The sequence below is a fragment of the Papilio machaon genome, chromosome 1 (assembly GCF_912999745.1).
Source record: "Papilio machaon chromosome 1, ilPapMach1.1, whole genome shotgun sequence".
NCBI lineage: Eukaryota > Metazoa > Arthropoda > Insecta > Lepidoptera > Papilionidae > Papilio > Papilio machaon.
In genome coordinates, this window is record NC_059986.1 from 6,874,733 (window position 1) to 6,902,705 (window position 27,973).

At 33.0% G+C, this 27,973-nt stretch overlaps 2 protein-coding genes and 1 long non-coding RNA gene across 5 annotated transcripts in view; 2 read left to right on the forward strand and 1 right to left on the reverse strand.

Annotated features, from left to right (window-relative positions):
- LOC106719977 overlaps positions 1–27,973 on the reverse strand; it is a 136,702-nt gene that overhangs the window by 90,229 nt on the left and 18,500 nt on the right. For 2 of the 3 annotated variants that reach the window (XM_014514475.2, XM_014514473.2), the window contains exon 2: positions 16,067–16,097. The exons of the other annotated variant lie outside the window; for it this stretch is intronic. The gene's annotated coding sequence lies outside the window, so the exon portion shown is untranslated. The remainder of the gene's footprint in view (positions 1–16,066; positions 16,098–27,973) is intronic. 3 annotated transcript variants of the gene reach the window in all.
- LOC106719781 lies at positions 1,607–4,412 on the forward strand. Its single transcript, XM_045680133.1, has 8 exons — positions 1,607–1,749; positions 1,829–1,871; positions 2,497–2,526; positions 3,341–3,397; positions 3,626–3,640; positions 3,730–3,798; positions 3,874–3,906; positions 4,321–4,412. Exons 1-8 carry the CDS (start codon positions 1,699–1,701, stop codon positions 4,410–4,412), a joined length of 390 nt encoding a protein of 129 aa, XP_045536089.1. The 5' UTR covers positions 1,607–1,698.
- LOC106719981 lies at positions 4,440–9,588 on the forward strand. Its single transcript, XR_001357435.2, has 7 exons — positions 4,440–4,499; positions 4,638–4,676; positions 4,751–4,801; positions 5,047–5,145; positions 8,870–8,899; positions 9,140–9,178; positions 9,517–9,588. It is a non-coding gene; the product is annotated as an uncharacterized LOC106719981 (long non-coding RNA).

The following is a 27,973-nucleotide window of genomic DNA, read 5'->3' on the forward strand; positions in this document are numbered from 1 at the left end:
ATGCAAAATTATTTTTCGTTTACTATGAAGAAGCCCCAAAAAAGCAAAGGACGGTAATAAACACCTAAATCCCTTTTGTTTTTGAGGAACGTTTATTGCGTGCACATTTCGTCTTTCGTATTTTTAAATTTATTTTTCATTGTTTGTTTCTTATCTACGCAATGACAAAAAAATCCTATTTGTACGCTTTTTCAAATGAACCATAAACGATTTTTTTTTATATTTTTTGCTGTCTTTAAACTTCAATATTAAAATAAACATTTTCGTCGCCAACAAAATTTAGTTGTAATTTAGTTACGACGTTGAAGAGTTATGCACACTTGATTATTTTGATTGCAATTCAACGCAGTGTTTATCTTTTTTACTAGATTTTTGCGTTTCACGTATAAGACAAAGTGTATAATTATTGTATTTAGAATAAAGTACTTTCGTACCTTATGTTGGTTTTATAACAAAATCATGTTCTAAAAAAAAAGTGATGTTAAATAAATGAAAACCAGTTTTAATGTGAATAAAATGTAATATAGACTTTTCGAGATATTTGTGTAAATGTGAAATAATTAATAAACTTTGAAGGTGTCTAGCGCCTAAACATCGCAATATTTGATAGGGGTAAGTTTGGTTAAATCGTCACTATTTTCTAACAAGGATTCTGCGGTACTCTTTTGATCACGTCTATCCCGGCCGCTCGGTGTATTGTATAACCGACATACACTCGCACTCGCTCGTTCTCGTTCTCTCTCGTTCTCGGTCACCATTCGACTCGCCGACGGTCCCCGAACATAGCCGAACTTACGAATATAGCCTGATGCATAATTTAAATAAAATGACAACACGTCAATAAGTGTCTATTGTTACAATTAACGGACTAAATTAACGGAAGTGAAATTTAACGGAAGTTAACAAGAGCGTTAACACTTTTTGAATTTAACTTAAAAGTTAATCCGTTAAGGAAAATGTTAACTTCGTTAATTAACGATTAACGGATTAACGAGTTAATGCCCAGCTCTGCAAGAAACAAACATGCGTCCTCCCTGAAAATTATATAAATTTTGAAAGTTATCCGGTGCGAACAAGTTCCTCGCCTAACCGCCCGCTGTGTCGATTTTAACAAGCAGTTGATTCGTTTATAAAAGACATCAACTTGACTTTGGTAAAACTTCAGGCACCTCATAAATATTTACATCATAAGACTTTTCACGAATTTTCGCCGTTATTGAATTATTATTGTCGTGTATGTGGGATTTAAACTGTGTCATGGATCCTTTGAAGTATTCGGAACAAATTTGTTATCATGGTATCACTTGTATATATTTGTATATAATATGTATTTATATATTTTGGTGACAGAGTCCTTTTTCTTCTAATCCTGTATACAGAGTCTTGTCACTTACCTCTTATAACGGGAATGTATTTGTATGTAATATTTAACGTAATAAATTCTAAATTAATAAAGAAAAATTTACAACAGATGTTTACATCCATGTAACTGTTCATTAAACTCTTGGATGATTGAATGCAGAATCCTAATCCGAAATCAAGCGTTCCCCATTTTGATTACAAAAGGTTTTCGCCATACGTTTACATATTCTCGCCAGTTAATAGATTACATGCTCATTGCATTTTAATTTCGATAGTAATTGCTTTTCCAACGTAGCAGTTAACATCGTTACGAGCCGAAAGTAGACGTGTTTTGAAATGGAGGGACGTTTCATCACTTCACGCTCCTTCCTCATAATATTCGAATTTGTGAGTTGCCCCACGAATAATTGTTACCGCCTGTCTAATTTCACTTGAACATGGTTTGTAATTTGTTTCCTGTGTATAGGTGTACGTGTTTACGTGTTTGTGTTCCGAGGAAGCACCGAGAGGCAAGTATTACATTTATGTAACTTTGATTTAAACAGCTTGGATGTTGATTTTATTTAATTTAAAAGTCGAATTTACGAATTGTAACATAATGAGAATGAGAAGCTGTTATATTTGAATTATAGTAGCAAAAGGCAGTCTAGGTTATGTGTTGTGATAGATTTAACCGGTTTAGTATATTGATAACTGCATTATCTGCAGCAAGATTAATCTACAGAGGTATTTTTTTTAATAATTGGCTATACTTACACCTCACAATTTTCCCAATTAAAAATTCAAATTCCGACTTTGTTACTAGTTGGAGGAATGGACGGTGAATTTGTTTTTTTTTTAATTGAATCATTAAAATTACATGGAACAACAAAAGAAAATCTTATATATACTCTCATAGAGTATATTTTGATTAATCTTATATCATGTAATCATAGTATGCAAGTCATTAGAACTAAATTATATTTTCAATGAACTATCGTACAAAAACACTAATCTCGTTTCTGCATTACAGAGAATGTCTTCATTGGATTATAGATATATAATAATATTGTGAATTAATCTAATACATATTGGACTTCTATATTTTAAATTTTAATATTTATGTGATTGCACAGATTTTTTTTTATATTTCAGATCATATATCACGTTGCCCCTTGAAAGTAGGTAATAATTATGTACATTATTTTGTATTTCGCTCATGACATTTCACACCTTTCCAAGTATTGCTGCAGTTAAACTTTTTTAATTAAAATGTAACTAATTGTTGTGCTGACTTATTCAATAAGAAAATAAAAATATATGAGCCGAGTTTTTGCAAATTTTCGCGTTTAAAAAAACAAACATAGTAAATGTCATTGAATAACAACTTGCAGTGTTCATAATCAGTCAGGACATCATCACAAATACGAAGAATGCATTTATGTTTTTATGCAGGAATGATAAATCGTACATCCTTTTGTATGGAAGGAGAGGCAACTGTTGCGTTCTTTGTAGAACTCAGATCGGTTGAGGATTACTGGCGCAAACAAAGAAGCGAATGCTGACAAAGCGAATATCGCTCCACCAGCACATTCTGGCTACAATGCTTACATTGATACGATGTGATTTTCACAATTTTAATTCATTCAACTTATGACCTTCAATTACCTATAAACTAAACTAAGCATTGAAAACTTCCTAAAAATCGAAAGAAAACCTCTAAGAATAAATCTCCACTCCAATTCTCACTCTAATTTATATATATAAATCGATATCTATGTATATAGTTATATTATACAGAGTAAAGATATGTATTTTTGTATGTAACAAATAATCTCAAAAACTGCTGGACCGATTTAAATATGCAATTCTTTCGAAATTAGAAAGCTACATTATCACTGAGTAACATCGGCTATATTTTTACTAGAGATTTTTTAATTACCCGTGGATGAAGTAGCTGGTATAAGCTAGTTAATTAAAATGTGCCTTTTTTTTGTAGGGGATACCTTAACACCAAATGAGATGATAACTCTTGCTGATAAATTATTACAACAAGGTGATTACATATTTTATCCCCTAACTCACATTTAGCAGAAGAAAGAAAAAGATGTTAATAAAGGTTATAGCACAATAGCCAAGAATATTTATAAGCAAGAAAAAAACGCCTCTTTTTGATAATGTTTTTGAATTATGCCATTTTTAGCCGACTTCAAAAAGAAGGAAACCTCCTTCAATCAATTCGAGTGTATTTTTTTTTATGTGTGTTATTTGTTTTTCTTACCAGCACAGACTTCAGGAGGTATGAACATGTAAATATTTAAATAAAACAGAATAAACTTCTTTGAAAAGTATTTATACTAAGATATATTGAAACTTCATTTTTTTCAGATGACAAAGGTTTCATAACATTATCCAATAGCCCTGAAATTTTGGCTGAGCAATTGTTTCGGTTACTTTGTAAGTAATGTTGTTAACAACTTTATTACATTTATTTAAATTATTTACATTACTTATAATAAGTATTTTTTACAGTTAAACGATCGCAACATGTGGTTATTCTGAAAGGTATCGCACAGATTATATTTATCATATTTTATTTACTTTTGTTACAGAGTTTCCAATAGTTGTGTAATGCAGTGATCAGGCATTAACAAAGTTTTCTAGCTTGATTATTTCAAATTGACTGGTGAATGCTTAAAATTCTCGCAAACTGTGTGACAGAGTGTAGTAAAAATATACTAAATAAAATACATTATAAAATTAATTTAATTACAAGTACTTGATTACTTAAGTAGTTTTTTTTTTATTTTATGAAATAAAAAAAGTTTATGGGGAATGAAATTTCATTGTTAGATAACGAAACGCAACGATCTTAAAAAGTTTATTTACAATAGATTTTGTGGATCTTTTTTTTAATCGATTTTAATCATATTCCGTTTTTAATTATAATGTATCTAATGTTAAAAGTCTTTTTTCTAGACTTTGATATATTTCATCTGGACATTCTTCAAGCTATACCGATCATGGGAGATGGTAAATGTTCTAAATTTTTTTTAGCAGTTTTGTGTTGAAGTTATTTATTTCATGCATATATTTTTCAGTCTCCGACAATGATATCAAGCAAGAAATAGTTGATACCATCGCATACGATCCAAAAGGTTAGTCAATGAGGAGTTTTTTTATTTATTTTACTAACAAAAAAAAACGACAAACTGATTTGATACACTTTGAGGAAGGTTTCTAAATATACAGTTTTTTAAACTTTACATTAAGTATTTTTTACATATCTTTTTCAGACAGTGCGATTAACAAGCCACGTTCTTGCAGTTTTAATTGTAAGGTTTCGATTTTTAAATAAAAACTTTTTATAAAAATGGCAACTTACTTATTTATTTTTTATTTTTCATAGTAATTTCCAAAGAGTGCAATGAGCGGAACGAATATCCCAAATTTAGAAGAGGTAATTACTCGCAAAATACTAAGTTGATGTTTATAATTAAAAGAATACGACATTATTATTGGACAAAAAATATTTTGCACTCTAAAGGGACAGTAATATTTTTATGGTTTCACAAAACCGAAATAATGTTGTTATAAATTTTTATCAAAGTTATTTTGACTAAATATATCTACATTTCAATAGTTATACAGCTAGCTTAGAGTAATTATTGACAAATTTAAAGTTAAAAATATTTCCGTTCGTAGGTTTAAAAATTGCAGAAAAGTTAAGGAAAAAACGTCTATTGGTTGTAAACAATCATCGCCGGAACTTTACGGGCAGCGGCAACTCGAGCGATATCAGAGGTGCGTTTAAAAATTAACGACAGCCAACTCCGACGTTCTTATTTCAATAAACTTGGATAAAGTTCACGAACGGTTCGAGCTAGTAAATACAAGTGGCTTCCAATTCCAGGAGCGATTTTTTTTTTTTTAAAGTTTATTATATTGAAAAAAAATCTTGCAGGATACCGTCTAAGCTTTCGATGTTTGTTCCCGAATATTCTAAAAGTTGATAAACCTTACTTCGTATAACATCCGAATAACAACATTAATAGAGCCCGTTACCAAGAGGTGTAGGTAGAGATTACGGGTTTCCATTTAGCGTCGTCCTAGCGCATCTCTCTCGCTTCATCTTTATCATATATTAGGTCCTTACATATGAAATTGGCGTTTTGTATGGGAGGAACAAAAAGTCGAATATTTTTTAATATAATATATTTAATTAATCAAAGTATGAATCATTATTTTCTATGCACTTTTGCCATCTCATAGGTAGGTCATTGATCCCTTTACTAAAAAAACCAGTCGGACGGGAATCAATAAAACCTTTGAAGGCGATTTGGACTGCCCCATCGGAGTTGAATTTTTTCCCTTGCAAGAAGTTATCCAAATTTCGAAAAAAATGGTAATCTGTTGGAGCAAGGTCCGGGGAGTACGGAGGATGTCTTAGACTTTCCAATTGAAGCTCTTCTAATTTAGTAGCCGTCTGTTGCGCAGTGTGTGGTCTAGCGTTGTCGTGAAGCAGCAGTGGCGTGGAGCGATTGACCAGCCTAGGTTGTTTAGCCGCTAGCTTTTCCATCATGGTTTGCAATTGCTGACAATAGACATCAGCCGTAATAGTCTGGCCAGATTTGAGAAAGCTGTAATGAACAATACCGGCACAAGTCCACCAAACGCTTACAAGTAACTTTTTTGGGGTTAATTTTCGCTTGGGGCAGGATTTGGCTGGCTGGCCAGGATCCAACCATTGCGCTGAGCGCTTCCGATTATCGTAAAGAACCCATTTTTCATCACAGGTAATGATTCGGTTTAAAATACCTTCATTATTGTGCCGGTTTAGTAATGTAACGCAACAGTCGACGCGCGTTTGCCGGTTTGCTTCAGTCAATTCGTGAGGTACCCACCTTTCAAGCTTTTTAATCTTCCCAATTTGCTTCAAGTGAATTAAAACAGTTTTATCACTAACATCGCAGCCTGCAGCTAACTCGGACGTGGTTTGCGATGGATCCGCTTCCACAATAGCCTTCAACTCTTCATTATCAACTTGAGTCTCAGGCCGTCCACGGGGCTTGTTCTGCAGATCGAAATTTCCAGCACGAAAACGTTGGAACCAAAAACGAACTGTGTTTTCTTTTGCAACACGACCGCCATACACATCATTCACCCTTCGAGTCGTTTCCGCAGCACTAGTGCCACGGCGAAACTCGTACTCGTAAATAATGCGATATTTTAAGTTTTCCATTTTGTAAAATGAGTGACGCAAACAGAAAAAAACAGAAGAAAAAAAACAAATGAATGACGGTCATCGAACCACAAATACATAAGTCTATAGCTGTACAAATTTGAATTTGGAATTCCTTACCAAAGAGGAGAAATTCGTGATTAAAGTGGCCAGTACGAAAAACGCCAATTTCATATGTAAGGACCTAATATTAAAAAGTTTCGTCTCATCATTTACAGAGTACTTTTAAAACATATTCGCAAACAATTTTGTCTTTCTCGTGAGGGTAGACATGTAGACAACAAAAATGATACACTATATGAATAATAATCTACACCTATAGACTGATTCGACTATAAAATATTAATCTTTTACCTTCTAATAGTATTAAAAGAGTATACTTATATGTTTTTATTAAAGTATTTACCGGGCGCGTTCTGGGGACGGGGATAATCAGGCGTAGCGCTCACCTCAGACGAACTTAATTTTGCGGCAGTTTGTATCAAACATACCGCAATCTGACGGCACGCCGCGCCACAGCTATAAAAACTTTCCGCGGTTTCAATAACTATATTTTTTATTGCATTTTTATTAATTTGTACACAAACCGCTTAGAATTTTCATATTAAAGAATTATTGATTTAAAGCCATATTTCTTTTTATTCGATAAATTGAACTATCGTCTTGTAGCCGAGCTTGTAGCGGGCTATCTCATTTTGATTGTTTACTTGACGTTTCTTCTGTGTATTTCAAACGATTTCCACCCATTTCAATTGCTTTAATTCTTCCCTATTCTGTTTTATGACATTTACTTATTTATTAAACCATTAGATAGTGTTGAAAACGAAAATTTAATAATCAAAGTGCCGACTCTCTTAATACGATAAAATCTTAGTGGCAGTTAAGTTTAACTTTATACTGGCAATTGGAATATTTAAGATGTTTTAAAGCTCTGTGTAAATACGTGTATGTTCATGAGTGCAAAACATTTTAAAGTATGAAAATCCGACAAAACTGGGAAACTTTTCGCTTGCATGCGTACCGTAAAAAGCAACGCCCAACGGTACAATCAAACAAAATGTTTAAAAACTCCCTAATAATCAAGTCGTTCTTAAATATGCGATGAGTCACATGTTGAGTTCATCGCTAAATTATAAACGCATGATAAAATTCAACATACAATTATGTGGTTATCAAAGAAGTTGTTACGCATATTGCAAAATTACAACAGCTCATAGGCGTTTTGCACATATTTTTTAGTGTCAGATCAACAGAGATAGATAAGTGAACAAATTCCAGAACTATATGTGCATAAAGTTGTTATTTGTTCTTAGCAAGAAACAACTTGTTATAATACATATAAAGTTATTTCATTTTTAGTACAAGCAATTTTTATATACGATTATTTGTAATCTTGTATGTCCAAGCAAATTATAATTAACGTTAATTAACAGATCAATTCATATGAGCAAATGATATTAACCATCGTGTATAAGAGTTGAATAATCGATGCATAGATCCATTGAAAGTCAGTATGGTAGCCATTTGCCATGCACATGCTGCAGTTATACGCAGAATATACGCACATAGCAACCATTTAATTCCATACGTTGATGGTTTACTGCGTTAATAAAAGCGGAACTGAAAAAAAAAAAGTTTTCCCGAGTGCACTCAAAAGCGGGATTATTATTTGAGTTCATGTTTAACACGCATGACTCTGAACCATGAGTACTTGACCCATGATGTTTTAAGCCCAGTGCAGTGGGTACGAAGCTAGTTAAAATATGGGTTAAAAATAATGCGTGTATTCGATGTTGATAGAGTGGACGTCATTTTTATAACTTTGTTGATAATGTTTTCTTTACGTAATATCATCATCAATGCAAGTCAAATGCTTAACCTCTGAGCCACCGACGCTATGTAATATAAATGGTGAGAATTGTCAACGTAATCGAGGCTATTCATTGAACATGTATAAAAACAAAAAGTCATCGCAATTTTTTTTAAAGATAATTAGGGAGATAAAAATACCTTTTGATACAGGTATCTAAAAGTGAAAATCCACGATAGTATTTATTATTGAGACAATTGACATCGCGTTGCCCGAAGTTTTTACATTCATGCTTTTCAGTAAAATGAATTCTTAACATCGTTTTAATATCAATTACTAGTCTGTCATAATTAATTATTGATCTACCTATTCCAAGTCAGGACGTAGGTCTCCCCAATGATTGCCACTTCGCCACAATGATCACCCTCATTCAATTAATTAATTCCTCAATTAATTCTAATGAAAATCAATTTCAGCGTCCGTAGACGAACAGGTACAAGAATTATGTAAGTGTTCTATCGAGGTATATTTTTATGCACAAGTTTACTACTGCGCCAATTTCGAACAACGGGTTCGTTCGATTAGACTCGCGGTCGGGCATCGTTCAAAAACTTTTTCATTGAATTTTACCATTGACAAACTGTTTGCAAAAAACCGACCGCCTGCGGTAGTTACAGCAGTAAATAACTAATAGAATACTTTTTTTTTCAAAATTAAGGCTTATTTTTATCTTTTATATATTTCAGTAAAACTTAGAAAGGAGCATCTAAAACAGCCTAGTATATGTAAGTTTCTTAATAATAGCATAATTTTTATTCGAGATATATTTATAAGATGGAAGTCGTGAGTTTCTATGTTTATAAGGTCTGGATAAAATACCACTGTTAGGTCTTTGATTGTTTCTCTAAACAAAGATATGATATTTTCGTATGTGGAAAGCATTGAGAAAGGCTTATGTCCAGCAGTGGGCAAACAAAGGATGATAATGATGATTTTTATTTATAAGGTGATCTCATTTTTAAATTGTTATCGTTTGTTCAAACACAAATGTGACAAATCGAATAAATCTTTTGACACTTTTTGGAAATTTATATTTTTTTTCCACTGATTAAATAATCTACAGATAACAATCAAACAAGAAGATTGGAGAGCCTCGGTGAATATTTCGATAGTATTATAAATATCAAGAAAAAGCGTAAGTCCTCAATTTTTAATACTTTTTTTGTTTAAGAAAATTTGTACGTCTTTATAATCATATTATTCACTAACTTTAAAAAAATCCCTGATTAAACTATCAGAATAAAACTTTTTCATATTCAATTGTTGGAAGGAACAGAAAAGGCAAACTATGCGACGGCTAACATTTTAAACCAATCAGAAGATGAGACAAAAGAGAGCGGCTCGGAAGAGTTAAAGAAACAACTGGACTCCAACCAGCCGGTGAGTCGGAAGAAATAAACCTTTTAAGTGCAACCGCTATTCGAACAATATTTAAAAATAAACTTAGACGCTTTTATTTTTAACTTAGTTCGACGGTCTAACGTACACTAACGCTGTATAGTAGAATTGATATTTTATAGTGTTTGAAGTTGCGAGGTTTTTCAAAATAATCCTAAGAATAGGTTAAATTATCTTGTTAAACTTAAGTTACAATATAAGAAGTAATTTTTTATTACTTCATATATTGTAATGCAAACACATCTACCTCGAAGAAAATACGGAACCAATTTAAATGATAATAATAAAAAAATTACAATACCAAATCATTCAATTTTAACTAGCGTTATAACACTGATGTCTTTAATTTTTGTTTTTCAGGAAATAGAAGTTCAAGTTGAAATTAATGAGGGAAATGATGAAGCCGATTCAACATTAGACGGTAGAAGAATTCTTGGTATACCTACAATACCGACGAAAAAAACATAATAAAACGAACTTTCTTTTTTCTAACTGTTACTAGATTTTTTTCATAATTTTGTTTTAAAATTCAACGTGCAACAAGCAAACGCGTACCGTTATGGTAATGACTTTCCTTTAATAATACTGATAATATGAAGGGAGAGCATTAACGGAGAAGTCTTTCAGTACAATGTGGTGATATAGACACGTATTTAGCATCGTCAAACGTTAATAAGATATGACATACGGTCGAACCTAATCATCGATTCTCAAGATTGATCTTAAGGTTAAAAAATAAAATGAATCTTTTCTTAAAAAATGATCCAACCATCCTCTAAACTAAACGATCCCCAAAGCGGTTAAATTAATTAAAGTTGTTATTTAAAATTATCTACAACAAGCAAGTATGGTTACAGAACAATATTAGGGTACATCCGTTAGAGGGTGCTGGTCCGAGGACACATTGTTGACATTTACTTGTAACAGATACTTGTAATTCACTTAACCTATTCACTATACCGAGTTACACTTTACTGAGTGACATTAATATCGTCCTTTGGTTTATTAAAGGTAAAAGGTTACACGCGCCGCTCGCGTCTCTACAAAAGTTCTATGTTCTAATGTCGGACAAGGTCGGGACAAACAAACGGTACAGACGTCCCGGAATCGAATGACACCCTCACTCTTTACAATATCACTCTCTTCTCAGTTCGTATTTGTTTACGCTCGCTGTTTCCGATCAACTTCGCTGTCAATGTCGCGACCGACTTGAATAGAAATGTTAAAGGTAAATATAACAATGAATATTGCCATCTTTATTTGGGAAATTTTTATTTAACAATGCAAATGTCGTGTAACTCAAATATTGTTCCATGAAACTTGATTTTTAAATGAGAATAAATAGAAGGGTTTGTCTTCAGACTTCATTTAGCAAAATTTATTTAAAATATTCGTCTAAAATTTCCGTACATATTTATTATTTAATTAATATACATATTTAATGTGGATTAGTTATATTTTACGATGTAAAGAAACCAGTTTCATAAGTTTCAGTAACTTAAAAATGTGTAACTGTTTATATTTATTTTTATAACATGAAGCATAAATAAACTTTTTACAACATTAGTATGAAAGCAAATTGGGTTTTCTGACTTGTTCACCTTACGATATCGTTCAAAACTAGCTTCATCCGACCGGCCGGTGCGGTGTAAACCGTGCGGAACAAAGTCAAATTGAAACGTCAATCTATCAAATTATTCATATAGCGCGCATTCGGTCGTGTGTTTATTAACTGCCAGCAACACTACTGTTTAATCGAGCCACACCAACTGAACTGACTTGGCTTGGCTAAACTAAATACGTTTCCCTGATGAAGATTGTTAATAATAAGAAAGAAACGACTTCGTCTGTAACTTATTATTGTTTTAAACTCTTGTTAAACAAAGTTAGTTATTAAAATTAAATTTATATTTATATTTCCAGAAATAATGATGAACAAAAAAGCTTTGTTCTAGTTTATTAAACTTTTAATGAGTTATTTATTATTGTATTATTTGTAAAAGAAAGACGCCGAACGACTCTTAATTACTTGATGTTGAAATACGGGTCTCTATATTACTAGGAAATTAAAAAATACCTTTTAATATTAAAAGGCCTAATGTCATGTTCGTTGTGGAGTATCACCAAATTATCGATAAATTGACCAATAACTTTGTGTGTTCGCCTTGTTAAAAACGTTCATTTCATAATCTGTGGTGCGAAAGGTGAGTACATCCAATTACGGTTCGATCAGAGCCGTGCCGGCGCCCGCGGCGCGTGCTGTCGCACTAAACGGATTATTAGATGGCGGCCGGGCAACAGCGGTGCCCGCGGGGTCAAGGGGTGGAGGGAACGCGCATAATTCGATAGAGATTCATCATCGTCTCGACGACTTTGAGCTAGAACTAAGTAACAGCCCCGCACATCATTAGACGTTGCGATGCGATCCGGCTTTTATTACTTTGAAGTACATCACTGCTTGTACTGCCCGCACTTTAATCTTGAAAGATTTTTAATGTGAAAATTGTAAACACAACAAACAATTTTAAACTTTACTGAAACATAAACTTACAACAGACATCCTAAAGGTGAGAGTTGCAGCAACAATCGCGAACTTACAAATATACAATATTAAAATTCTCCGCAATTATTAATGAGCTCTTGAAACGATGGTTTGTGAAGCTTGGTACTACAATCGCTCTCAGTGCAATCAACAAAGTAGAAATATTCAGGTTATCTTATATATTACTGCAGCAATAAAACATAGAACAAGAAGGGAAAGTCAGCGGATCTACAAAAGAAAAGCATTCGCCCAACGCAACAGAAAAAGGTTTGATCCAATCTATTATATTTCACAAAATATAAAAACAAAACCAACCGGATTAAGATCGAAGCAATGTTTTATGTTTCTTTGCTCTTTAGAGAAACAAAACTGATTTATAAATGTAAAAATATACGATATTGAGAAGTATGTAGTTTGGATAGACCCTAGAAAATATTAATTGTAATTTGAAATATGAAAAAATTATTTTCCTTCGTATATATTTTTGCAAAGGCCTAAAATGAAATTAAATAAAATGGTACAAAATGTATAAAGGACAAAAAATTTGTAAGTGCTGCCGTGTAACCTAATTTAATATTTAAAATATGCACATATTTTCTCGCGAAACCCTTGACTAGATGACATTAATCTTCGGCGATGTGTCGAGTCGTCGCCGCCGGGTCGAGAGATTAATTAAATAGGCTAGTGTGTCAGTTTTTCAGCGCCTTAACATGTTTAGGAATTCAGCTAGTATATAATTTAATAAGTACTATTTATAAGAAATATAGACTTGACACTGATGTTTGGGATACGAACGATAGAAATCGAATAATTAGGTATCATTTTTCAATGTTAATATGAGTGATAGACGACTGCAATTTATATTAGCATTCCAATACCTACCTCTGTTTGCGGTCAGTTTCGTTGTAATTCGATAACTTTAATAAGTTACAATGAAGTTCAATTCGATATGAAGTATGGAAAATGTATTGTGGAGCGGAAATTAAATAGAAGCATTGCGAATTATCGGTGGCGAATGTTTGTTCACATCGGAACAAGCGCACTCGCGACTTACCGCGACACACCGCGAACTGTTGCCTACTCCACTTGTTATGTGTTTATGTTGCTAAGCAAGCGATATGCCTACGACTTATTTTTAACGTGTTCCATACTATTTCTTCCCATGAACTCGACAGAGTTGGTGCTTCTAAAAGTATAAACTCTGTTTCGATGTGATAATGTTTAGTATCGTATGTATTTTTAGCTAGAAATCATGTTGAAGTTAAAAGACGCCCGATCGATGAGTTTTTTTTAAATAAGTTGACCATTTACTAAAGATACATATGAACAAGATTCAAATTGCACAAGTATTGCCAGTTAATTTGAAATTTAGATTATTATAGTTAAATGGAGACGTGGATTTTTAAACTAATAGGATAACATGATTTACCAGTCAGTCTAGTAAAAGCATAGAAAAACGAGTTCTCGAAATTTGTATTGTAACTACCCCAAATAATCGGATCAAATGTCATCGTTAGACAATCTTGGTCACTTGGAATTGTCTCATTAATAAAATAAAATGTGTGACAGAGGATTAAATTATTTAAATTCAGGAAGGCAGAATCAAATAATAATAATAAAATATTTTAATGAGTACAATAGCTAAAAGATTTCGGTTAGCAATCTGCCATCTGCCAAAATCTAATGGCACGGTACCGAAGCTGTCAGGGTTTAATTACTCTATGTATTTAATTGGCCAGCATAATTTTAAAGTATCATACACGAATTTGTGAATCACCTTATAATATTCTAGTTTTTATCGGATTTTATTCTAGTTAATATAAAGCTTATACACAAAAATGATAGAATTCAATTCTATTTTGCTACGCTTTAGATATTTTTATTCGAGCAGAGCTATGTAACGGACGTAGAACAAAATAGATATGGAGATTCCTAGAACGGATAGTCCAGAGTGAAAAACGAAACAACGTTAATTAAAATCCGAGGCTGAGATAAAGTGGAAACTTCATCCAGCATGTATTCCATTTCGAACAGTGATCGAGTTATTTATTTAACCTGTTTCGCTCAATATTCGATGCCGTTGCCTCGAGCAATAGAATGAAATGAAAGAAATGTAAGCTAAGATTTGCTACTGGAATAATTTTCTTGTGAAACTATTATGAAAGTCGTATTATGAGTAAAGTACTGAAAAAGGATATCTCAATTTTCCGCCTTTCTACCTTTGTGTTATGCGAGTTGTCTCGGATGCGTACAGGGACTTACTGAAGAAAAGTTGGTCTGCTTTTAAAATATTCAAGTCGGAAGGGCGGCTCACCCCATGCTCTTTACAAAACAAGGAAACTTTCCCTCCAAATCAGCCAACGACCAGGGCCGTTGGGCCACTGGTTAAACACACCCGGACGCCCAACTTTCATTTAAATTTGAAGTCGGGAGAACGACAGCCAAATTATAAGCAATTCCATTACGTTCTATTCTTTTAAACACCAAGTAAACATTATTCTTTCTTTTAACAATAGACAACTTTATTTAAAAAGTTTCTTATATTTCAAGAAAAAAAATATATTTTAGAATTTAGAACAACATAAAAAATAAAAACAACTCAACTCAGATAATTAAGTAAATAATTAAAATTGTCTATGTCTTATGCAAACTATTTGATAAATAACATGCATAATGTAACAAAAATAAAAATGTTTAGTTCACAAAATTTATTAACCAATTTCCTAAATCTAGAGAATATACGGTTACATGTTTTTATCGGTCCCTGACGAGAAAGGACGTAATATATTGTAGAGATAGCGTTTTAATACATAATACATTACGTGTCCGCGATAGTTTCCCCCTCCGACCGCACAGGTGGCGCCCTGACCGCAGAGCGAACGGTAAAGCCTTCGGTCACCTCAGAATATTATACAAACGCCTTCAAGGTTCTCCGCTGGTAACTTCGTAGTATCGGATATGCCGAATAACAATCTCCTTAATATTATAACACACTTACATAATATTACATATCGTTTACAATTTCTAGTACAAGGTTGACGCGGTTCGACTTGTTCAAGAATTAATTACACGAATAGTAAGCACATATCAAATTACTCTGTCTTGTTATTTCGTTAATAATGTCGAATTGTAATATTATTACTTGCCTACGAAGAGTTACTTGCCCACTTAACCGAACCTACACGCTACAGATGAACACGTTATTGTTTCATAATTTTAATACATTAATTTATAATTTTGTTTGGTAGGTACAGTTATTTTTCCTGAATTGATAATGGCTTTTGTGATCGTATATAAATAGTCGAATTATTTAGTATTTTTCACATTCATTTAGTTTCATCGGTATCGCGAAAGCCGTTCCCAATAATGCCAATAATAACGCCTGATGAAAAAACTCCAAATATTGCTTACTTATTAACTCAGAAAAAGTTTTTTCGACGGCAACGGGCGCGGTATTGAATACAAACAATAATAGGAGGGAAACAGCCGAGACGGGCAGCTATTATCTCACTCCGACTAACCTACTTCAGTTAACAGCGATCAGCGGGAAGCGAAACGAGGCTAAACAACCCGGCATTTATTTAGAATCGAATAGCGTAAACAGAATCGAGTAAAAACTAACTTCTGATTGCTCACCCGATACTAATTACCGATTATACAATCGATTACGTACCTCGATTATTCGTCTTCAAACTCTGATTTGCCTGAAACAGAATTAAAAGTAAATTAGCATTTACAAAGTGAGTAGGTGGGGAAAGATACGATGAATATTAACAAGGGACATGTGGAACGGATATCTAATTCGAGGTGTTCCCTTCGTGATTTCACTCACGTCCTTGTAATACGGTGTATTGAGAGCGCGGCAGCGTTGGGAATATAAAAATATTCCCCTATAATAAGGGACATGAATGTCGTCTTAAAATTTAGCACATGACACTTTTATTATTCAATACAATTGTCATACACCAAACAATGCAATATAATTAAAAAAGTTAAAATACTTATAGGTAAACGTTTTTGTTTAGTTTTATCCATTTTTAAAAATAAATTATACGTATGCTATCACAAACATATAGTCTCACAGTACTAAACATATCGTCGAAAGTGCCCTGCGCCTGCCACCGGTTTGCTTTTTATCGTATCGCTTATAACATTTTAAAGGTAGGCAACGCATCTGCATTTGCATGTCTTTAGGAAACGGTCGTCTCGCTATTTTGGCGAATTCAGATGAGTTTTTACTTGTTTACCTTGTGTACCTTTTGATAAAAAAAATTGTAGTAAAGCTACAAAACACAAAAAGCTGAACTTGACATCGACGTACACTTTAGTCGTGACCAATAATTAAATCATAGAGGACAGACTCGATTTTTGTCGATAGACGAGCGGCATCTTCATAGAATATCAATGTGAAATAGTAATTTACTATCACCGCGTCTCTTGTACAGGAAATCTAATCCAGATAACATTTACATAAGTTATTGCAGCTCTAAAATTAACTCAAATTGTTTTTTTTTGCAACTAGAGTAACCACAGATCTTCATTATACAGCATGATTTATTACACGATACTGATGACGTTTTGATTCGTTCATACAATGACAATTTAATTTATGTAACAAAAATTCGTAAGATTCTCAATTATGAATGTAGAATTGCTTTTATCGATATAAAGATGCTTTATCGTTTACATTATTTGATCTTTTATAGTCTATTGCCCGCGACATAAAAAAGTAAAGTCAAGTCAGCTTGTCTATTTTAGTCCGACATCGTCTACTTTGAAAGTTCTCAAAGACATATCTATTTAAATTTCTCTTAATTCTTAACTTCGCTAGTCGCAACTTACGCTAAGAACAAAGCCTCTTTTAAATGTATAATTATCTTAATATCTTCAATGGCCTCTCGCAGTCTTAATAAAACGAATTAATTTGAATAACTAAATTGTCTGTGAATGGCCAAAGTAAAAAAGTATACACTATTTCTGTCAGCAACAATTTAACTTTTACTTCTTTAGTACAATATATATGACAATTATCATTCCTTTCTCACCTTAAAAGAAACTAAAATAATAGGATACACATACATATACAGGATGTAACTTGAGTGATGGATCTAAAGCTTTAGAGGTCAAGGACCTTAATACCTATCGATTTATATAAAAAATACTTGCGATTTTGAGGTACACAACCGTTAAAAACTTTTGACCCACAACCTACTTTACACCCTACATTGCAATAGGAGTAATGTTAAATTTATATGACGTCAAATATAACACCCTCTAAATTAATAATTTATGTCACGATGACGTATAGGTTGTAGTATGTACGTATATGTAGGTTCGATATGTCGGTATCCAATAGGCACCATCAATAACTGTCGGCGACGGCCAAGTAAAATTATTATGAATGTGCGTGTCGGGTCCCCGGCGTGTACAGGTTCCATCGCTCCAATCTCGCGTTACAAGCTGACCTAATTCGTTAATAACATTTGCTATCCCCAATATGACGTAGGTTAGATAGTCATACATAAGTTCATAAGTTTTCTTTCACGCATTGCGATGACGTGATGTGAACATAAAAGGAGAAATTTCTCGGAAAATAAAACGATGAATGTATATTTTTCGCAATTGCATAGTTTTTTAGTTCTACATTTTTTACTGCCAAGTAAGAAATGAACATCATTTATTTTTATTTAACCTATTGTTAGGTCATTATTATATTAGCGTTAACCGAATCAATAGTTTAAATGTTTGATTACAAATTTTTATATGATGGTAAACTATACGAAAAATAGAACATCATGAAATACAGAAGATTTTAACTATTTGTTTGGCATTCAGCGTGATGTTCACAGCAGAACATTTAAAAAAATCTATGTTTGATTTCACAACTTGTCCATACCACAATATATGTAAGATACACATATATTTATCGGCATTAATTCAAAGGATTAGTAAGAACATATTATACAGTTCCCACGATACCGGCTAGATAAAAAGTAGTATGTAAGATATGTATTTACAGCTCGTAATTTATGTTGTTCAACAAGCCAGTCATAGCATTATGCCATTGTGGAACGTTGAAGACTCGGTTTGTAACAGATGTTAGACTTAACTCAGTTATTTAAACTGACATAGACTTTAGCTAGAACATAATAATAATGTACTATTATTACATAATATTAAGCTAAAGATTTCTGTCAGTAACATTGCATTTTGACTTGTTTTACATCTGAGTACCGAGTATATAAATTTCGTGTCGAGGCCTATAAGGTACACACGAATCGTTACTTGCACGAAAATAAAATACAACCATGTAATATAAAACGCCAAACTCAAATTATAAAGTTAGCAGATAAGCTTGCTAAGTTCCAGTCATGTAATTCTAAAAGTAGTAATATATTTTAAACTATAATTTATAAAATATGCTAAATAACTTTCTGTTGAATAAAATAATAACAAATAAAATTATATAACTTAATGCTGAGTATAATATTTATATTATAAATGGACAAAATAATACGAACTACTTAACGGTTAAGTTAACTTTCAGTTTAATTACAGTAAATGTAAAATTAAGCCTTTGGGACGTTTAATACTTTTCCCACATTTTAATGAGATGCTTATCTAACATTAACGAAAGTTTATGAATATCTTTGCATTTGGTTTAAATTAATAAATAAATGTGTTTGTTTACATCATAAAGTTGCGTTATAGTCATTATATATTTTTATGTTCGTGATCATTGTGTATTTTTTAAGGGAGAATAAACATGTTTTGAGTGAAATGTAAGGTCAAAAAGGAAACACTCATAGCGAGTATTGCTTTAATTGTAAAACTATATTAAAAAAAATAAAAACAAACTTCAGAATTACGTCAAAAATAATACATATTCTTACTAACAATTATGTATATTTGAGCGCGTTACCCGAGTTCCATAAAAATATACCATTAAAGTCAGTAAATGTGACATATAACAACGTTTTGCTTTACGGGAACTGTGCAACTTCGTCACGCGACAACACAGCCTGCCATTGGGAGTAATAACAGAGTATAATCTCATGCCTACATAATGTTTCCTGCTTTTTAGATGTGAAAGCGTTATACATTGACGCTCAAAAATTGCAGTTAAATTATCAAGGAGAGAGTAGTTAAAGAAAAAGAGTAACATATGGTAAACAACTAAAAATGTGAAAGTGATCTTTATAAATCTATTAGCTGTCGCTCGCGTCTCCGTCCGCGTGAAATTAAAAAAAATCTTTAAAATTAGCCTATGTGTTCTTCCAGACTATTTCCTACATATGTGCCAAATTTCATCAAGATCCTTTGAGCGGTTCAGGGGACACCTTCAAACAACCATCCATCCATCTAAACATTCGCATTTATAATATGAGAAAGAAGTAAGATAGTTATCAACATATTATATTTGTTTCTCAGCGCTTGATTTTCTCTTGTTGTTTTGGTGTCAGTCAATTGTCTAATTAACAGCTAATCTGATTGCAAGAAAAAAATTGAATATAGCTGTCAATGCAGTTTTCTTTCCGCTTTTTGATGCCAATTATTTAACATTAATTGTTCGAAGGTTCATATCGTTTTTATTGTTAAAATCTTGATAAAGCTATGATTAATTCGACGTCGATATTTTCATTACGTTGAATGTTATCTTGACATAATTTCGCCATTTAGATAAAGACATTTCAGGTCGTAAGAAACATTTTAAGTTTCCGTCTTTTCAGGCAAGTCCCCGTCCATTAACGTCTACAAAGGGCCGTTCACATTCAGCGGCGGTCGGTTGAAGGCATGTTCTATAAAAAGTTTCAGGATGTCGCTTCTCTGTCCTACTAATGTAAGTAGTCCCAATCTACGAAGAGAGGCTCAAGTTGTAATTTATTACTTACAAGAATGTAAGAACATAACATTTCCATGAGTACACTTCCGCAACACTCGTATAAAGACACTTTCTCTCTCTTTCAATAGAATAACTACAATTTGTTATTTTAGCCTAAGAACTTTATGGGTGCGATTGTACTTGTGACACAGCGTAATCGTAATGAAACTATTTCAAGAATTTAGTGCACCGTAATTAATGTATCGTAAAATAATTAATTTGATCGACGTAAAAAGTGTGGCAAGACGCCAAAAGTTTTAAGCTGTCAGAACACATGGCCGGTATCGGTAGCAATTGATGTTCGATATTATGCAAATTAATACATAGACTTCAACAATTAGATGTTTTTATTAAAAAAATCACTAGCAAAGCAAATGTTTTGTAATTACGAAGTCTTGAATGCGAACATTGATGTTATAATTCAAATGATATACAGTCAAAATCTGTTATAACGACATCGAAGGGACTACTCATATTGAGTCGTAAAAACCGATAGTTGTAACAACCGGTGACAGGTATTAATAGGAAAGATATGTAATAACATTCAGCCAGGACCTTTGATTTTGGTCAATTTAACCGGTATGTTGTTCTAAATGATGTCGCTATAAACGGTTTTGACTGTATGTCTAGACTTAAATGTATTTTAAATATTGAGCTAGATAAAAACGTGTTCACTTAAATTGTTTAAACTTTAGTGAGACGTAATAATAAATTAATGAAGAACGGCTTAACTCACGTGTGAACGTCCGGTGACACAGTGACATCGACGCGACCGCGAAGTCCTCAAAACAAACACTCCCTGAAAATGGATCCCCGACGTGTTCGAATCAAGTCGGTGCCGTCACCAGACGATCACACGTGAGTTAAGCCGTTCTTAATTAATTTAGATCATTCACTTTCGTAAAAAACTCTCCCATAACAGATAAGCAAAATCATCATTTTTAAACAAAATTTGTATAAGGTTTTTTGTATTGTAACTAAACGTAAATTGCCCATGTTGCATCAATTTTTTATAAGTAGGTCTTGCAAAGAAATGAAGAAGAAAATACAAGGACATGACAAGTTTGGTATAAATCACCTAGTCATTAAAACTTTTTGCATTTCGTGTATAACTGAGTAGGGGACGCGCTTCTAATTTAGAAGATGGATTCCATTTACACAAGAACAAAGAAATGTTTGTTAAACAAACTTAAAAAAGTTACGAAATTTTCGTTTAGGATTGTATCTTTTAGGTTGGTTTATACCGCAGTAATAACTTGCGCAGTTTTAATACTAGCTTTATATAAACAACTAACGCAATCTGCACTAATTTAATCAACTTTAATTTTTTATTTGATGTGAATGTGTTTTAGAGCTTTCCACTTCTAGAAATAAATATATATTTTGAGAAAGAATATACTTCTCCGAGTATATTTCGCCTGCACGTTGAATTAAAAACAAAACTTAATTAGTAGCCTATGTGTTCTTCCAGACTATGTTCTATAACCATGCCAAATTTCATCTAGATCCGTTGAGCCGTTCTGGAGATACCTTCTAACAAACATCTATCCATCCATCCAAACAATCGCATTTATAATATTAGTAAGATATAGAGCCTCAATAATAATAACTAAACCTACTTAGATTTTACAATAATATAGGATAGAAATCATGTGATCTCACGGCAACATTTAAATAAACTTTGGAAAAGCAAGGTATAAAGTTTAATTTTACTTTCATAGTAAAAAGTCTCCTAATCACATCGACTTGCGCTCGACACGAGGCTGTAATCGATGTTAATGTAATATTTTTTTTAATTTCATTAATAAAAACAATGGCATTAACTATCACGTGCCAGGGGTCGGTCAATGACCCATAGTTTCATGGCACCGTTAATCACTTTCGCGCCGGATTGTACTACGTCTCACGCAACTTTAAACGACTGCATCGCCCTCGATTTGCCTTCATATACATTTTAACAACCGTCCTGTATGTAACCATAAAAGAGGTCTTGATAAACCGGACATAGCACGTGTCAATCGTTATATGGCAGTAAGATATAAAAGAAGCAATCAAAAGTTGATTGACATCTGCATCGCGAAAGCAACAAGGCACGGTAGGCAACGACTGTAGAATTAATGATTCGAAAAACATCAAGCAATTTTTGACTAGCAACAAAGCCTTGGGTTTTTACGAGTCTTTTTGATAGATGAAAACATTCTTGTTCTCGTCTATTGAACTCTAGAGAATCTCTACTTAGTCCGTTTGTGTCGCAAGCTCAAAACACAACTGAACATGCATCGTAACAATTAAGAACCTTAATTGATGTGCAACATCTTCAATAAAAATGGACATCTTAGTACAACTGCATTGCTTTTTATTAAAGTTCGTACACACGTAGGTAATTGCGGAGGCACATCACGTATGTTTCTCAGCTGCGAGTAAGTGCTTGCGCCACTGAAAGAGAAATTCTGAGCCTGGCACGGGACGCAGCCAGCCTCACTCACACTTTACCGGATATTCACCTGTTTCATATGTATGAGCGAAGCTTACATAACTTTTTTCACTGTTCATGAAATAGAAAGATTCTAAAATTGTATTATCCCAAAATTATTTAAATAAGAAATAAGTAAAAATGGGTAAAGTAAATTAAAAATCGAACAGGTACAAGTTTTAAAATTTTCGTTTTTCCTTTTGTTTAAAGTTTAAACCTGCCAGGAACATGTGTTACGGAACATTAGTTATTGTTTTGCATGAATTAAACTAAAAAATTAACATTTTTCTGTAGACGTTTCTAAAAACACAATAATATTCGTTGTGTATCTATCTAGATTTACTTGCGGGTACACGACCTTTATAAATGTCGATTCTATAAAGCTAGGGGCCTGTCAGACGAGTTAATACGTTGTATTACCCATACAAGTTCAAAGAAGGTCAGACTGTTACGATGTAATTTGTGCGAATTGACCGCGGCCGTTCATACCGTTACATTTCATTGGATCTCCTATAATTAGTGTTTTAATTAATAAATAATTTTCTAGTAATTCATAGTAGTAATAGCTTTTAATTGAATTTCATGTGTTTGCGTGTTTTATGAAATAACTTAACACATCATGTCTGACTGTAGTTAAATATATACAAAACAATTTAATATTAATTATTAAAAATTTAAGTACCCCAAAGTTTACAAAAACATGTCGACAATTTGTTATAATTGCAGTACCGAAAGTTCGCGGGCATAGCGAAAACGTGGAAAACAATTAACTCCTCACGTAAAATACTCGCGCTGTATAATTTCAACGAAAAAAGTAACAGGGAAGTAAGTGAGGACAAACGCCGGCAGTCGGCGTTGGACCAAAACCGACGCCGATGTTTAAATAACCACACGACAACCACACAGTATAGTAATAAAAAAACCGCAACACAAAAAAAAACTAGAATAGAAAACGCTAAACACTTTCAATAAAACGCCATATAAATATTATAATATCAGTTATACATTATCCGATCGTGACAGAGTGACGTAGAGTGTAGTAAAGCCCTCTGCAATCAGTTTTAACTGAACAGTCGAACTGCGAAATCATACGTGCGTGCGTAGGCAAAGCTTGAACTGTCAGTTAAGCTGTTCAGTTCTCAGTTTTTCTTACAGTTGTAGGAAACTGTACAATTTAAAACTTAAGGTTTAGCAGGCTTAGGCTTGACCTGTGGTTTAATATTAGAAAGAGTTACATGCTCTGGATGCCTTGTTCGATGAAGCTACAATGTCAGGCATATGATAACTGTCGCCCGCACGGTATTAAAAAAACCTTAGTAAATAGTCTTCTTCCAGACTATGTTCTACATCTGTACTAAATTTTACCGACATCTGTTGAATCGTTCTGGAGATACATTATACAAACAGGATGCATCCATCAATACATCCCAACATTATGTATATATAATATTAGTAAGAGTTTAATTAGATAAGTTTTATCTGAATGGAAATCAGATTCCCTTTGGAGGCGTAGGTTCGTATCCTACCGACTGCGCCATGTTGACAAGGGAACACGTAATAAAACTACGACCTTCAGATGCAGACTGATTTATTTTCAATTTTAAATACCCTAAGTTAATTTATTTCGAACGTTATAATAACAAATATAACATATTATAAATTAGAAGCTTTGAAATGGTTGAGAGTGAGACATGAGACTAAACGTATGTAAAGCAAACGTGCTAATGTGTTTATCGTGATTCCATCGCTTTGAACTCTCTCCAACTTTCGATAAGAACAGATCATTCTAATGTGTACAGAAAGTCAGAACAGTCTTAAAGTAACACAGAACAATATTTTTTAAAACTTTCAAGTGATGTTGGCTGCAGTCTGCGATCGTTTTGAGATTTGCTTTGATACAAATAAGGTCTGGAGAAAGTAGTTTCAAATGACATCAGTGTGTCATCTTATTAGGTCAAATGTTTTAAGATTTTATTCGGTCTCTTTTTATGTTATTTTTATATAGTTTCCACAAACATTTCCGAAAAAAGGTGAATTTGAATTCTAATTGAGAATGAAAAAAATATTTGAAGTAAAAAGTGCCTTTTGCGATTAAGTAATTTTTACAGTATATAGGGAAATTCATTAAACACCTAAGGGAAAAATCACAATCTCACCCTAGGAGGGTGTATTTACGGAAGTACTTACAAGAATCCCCTAAGTTGAAAGTGGACTTTTAAACTTGTACATCCCCTGAGAGGGGGCATTAACGTCCTGCGTGGACATTCCGGAGGGAGCGGGGATGACATCTTAGGACGAGTTCCCTCCCGCCCTTTGGAAGTAATGCATTTTCCTTTATCACGTTGTGGACAGTTTTTGCCTTCGAAGAGAGGTCCATTTTACGATTATTGTTTTTACTCGTTACACGCAGTCAGCGATAAAATGTCGCGTTTTATAAAGCGTTAAGTCGCATCGCTTTGAGGACTCGTTGTTCGTTGATTTTCGTTGAAGCAAATAAAATTTTCAATATGTTTAACGTAGACTAACTGAAGTATTAAATAATGTTACATGGTTTGCATTTTAAGTATTTAAAAGACATTTTTTTAACATATTAAGATCATAATATATTTATTCTAAGTATTTCTAATCTACGTAGATAATGTTAATAAAATGAAAAGTAAACGATTTATGCATCAAAAACACTAAGAATAACAGCTAACGGGTGATCTAATCGCGAGGTCGTCTATCTCATAATACCTTTGTTATATTTTTCCGTAAAATAAATGAACAATTGAATTTTAGTTCACACGTCAAACATGCATATATAAATGTAGTTAAGAAATTCATGCACTGCTGCGCACACGCCGGTTAATTCTTTGAAATAAAGCAGATACTGCAACAGCAATCGCTGTAATAAATGACTCATTGCACGAAAAATATTTAGCACAAGATGTAATTACACTTTACTTGAAACATAAAATGAGCGATGACTACACAATGTAATGTTTTCTTAATAAATATTTATAAATAGTAGATAATATTATAGTCTGTACTATACATGTTTTATTAAACTATGGAAATTTTTATTGCAACAATTTTTCATTTTAGTCGTTGGTAGATACGAACTTTTCTATCCCCGGAACTCTTCAAACAAAACTATGGGCGAGCTAAAAAAATGTTATAAACAGTTACCTACTTGACCAATATACCAACCTTAGACTCCACGAAAAATAAAACTATCAAAATCAACTCTGGCGCATAACATCTTAATGACTATAGAAATAACAAGTTGCAACACAATCCAAACTTCACGAGCGCGCCATTTCAAAAGTGGAGTGACGCAAAACGATATGAACGTGTCTAAAAATGTCAAAATCGTGCCGACACTCGCCTTTGGTTCTATCGGCCGCGCCGGAAACCGTCGTCGGCCACGTTGAGCGTGAAATATAATGCACCACATGTTGAACAACATCACTAATTAATCGCACAGGGGAAAGCGCAAGTGTTCTCATGCGAACTTCGCGAAATGCACGTATATTAGATAATAGTGGAGTAATGAGGAATGTAATTCGCTCGAAAAGTAAAACACGGCATGTTATGATGATAAGGTAACTGACCTCGCTTGCTCGACGTGAAGACGAGTTGTCTACTGCATGTAAGCCGTACATTCAAGGGCACGACATATACGTTGTATTTCATTGGCATGTAACGTAATTAATAATTTATTTATTAAAGTATATGTTACCATTCATGCTGGAAAATTATACACCTGCACAAATTTTCTTGTCGTAATCTAATGTAGTAATATTTAAGTTTTGATTTCCAGTGAGTTTTTCTCAACATACACCGCCGCCATATTTCAATTTCATGTGATATAAATCTTTAACATTTACTCACACAAGTTTATTGACCTCAATATTTGTTTAAGATAAATGTCAAAGTTCAAACAGTTCAAAAGCAAACAACTTTATCTGACTTAAGACTTAGATTATCTACATTTCTTGATATTGTCTCGACCTTTGTCTGTCTATGTCTATATCTATGATTATTGATCCATCTTGTTTGTTATTCCTTCTTTCAATCAACGCATGTCGTTCTTGATAAAAATGTGCTTCTAGTACAATAGACCAATACCTGATAAAACAAATCACAATCATTTATAATATTTGACTGCAAATTTTTAATTTTGTTAAATATACATGTTATTTTAACAGTGGTATACTCTTTATTTTCTCTTTATAGTAAAATCGTGAGTAAGAAAGCGAGTAAGAAGCTATTGAAAGTACAAAATCGTGCTTAGCTACAGAGTCGATTACCAGTACTGATTATCAACACCCTAGTGACATGAAAAGACCAACCGAGCGGTGTTCCACTTTCTCGTTTATATCGAATTACTTGGATCTAATAATGGATTTTCAATGCTCTAAACGCTTGTTACGATTGCTACAGATTAAAAAAGATTAAACGTATTGTTTATAAACGAAACAATGTCTAATTTGTTTAAGCAACATAATCAGATATTTTTTTATAACTGATTTTGTTAAATTGGCACTAAACTTCCTGTTGATGTTTATTTCAATCAAATAATTTTCATTACGCGATTACTGCATTAATAGTTATTATTATCATTATATTCTGTTTCTGCAAGTAGAAAGTTTGAAACAAGTTGCCAGCGTTAGTTTTTCCGGTCAAGTATGACGTGGGCGTTCGATTTTTTGACTACATAATCACTTAAAAACAGGTGTAAGGCTCGTAGTAAGGATACTGTTCTGAAGTTATTACCAATTAGTAATATAGTTAATGATTTATTCGCGTCTATAGACGTCTTATTTGACTAGATGAGAAGGCGAGGTCACAAATGGTTGCGGCGACGGTCAAAGGATTTCACTAGAAAGCTTTCAATGATACCAGACACCATCCCACCAACGAACGCCGCGGGACCATCCGATCTATTTGCTGTAGTAAATCTCGACCGAGTGAAAAGACCGCTTTCCATCTTGAATATAAAGTCTTATTGAATACGTAAATCGATTTACGAGTTTATTCAGGCGACGCCGTGTTTTGTATGTTTATTGACACTTTATTACGCTCTATAATAGTGCTGTTTATGGATTTTTACTTGCTTTGTATTCAAAGAGATATCTATGTTTTTATATTAAATACTTTAGGAGCTTGTTAAAAATGTTTTGTCCGTTGAAAAAGCAAAACATAAGATTTAGCAAAAATTAGTTAAGAGAATTTAAACG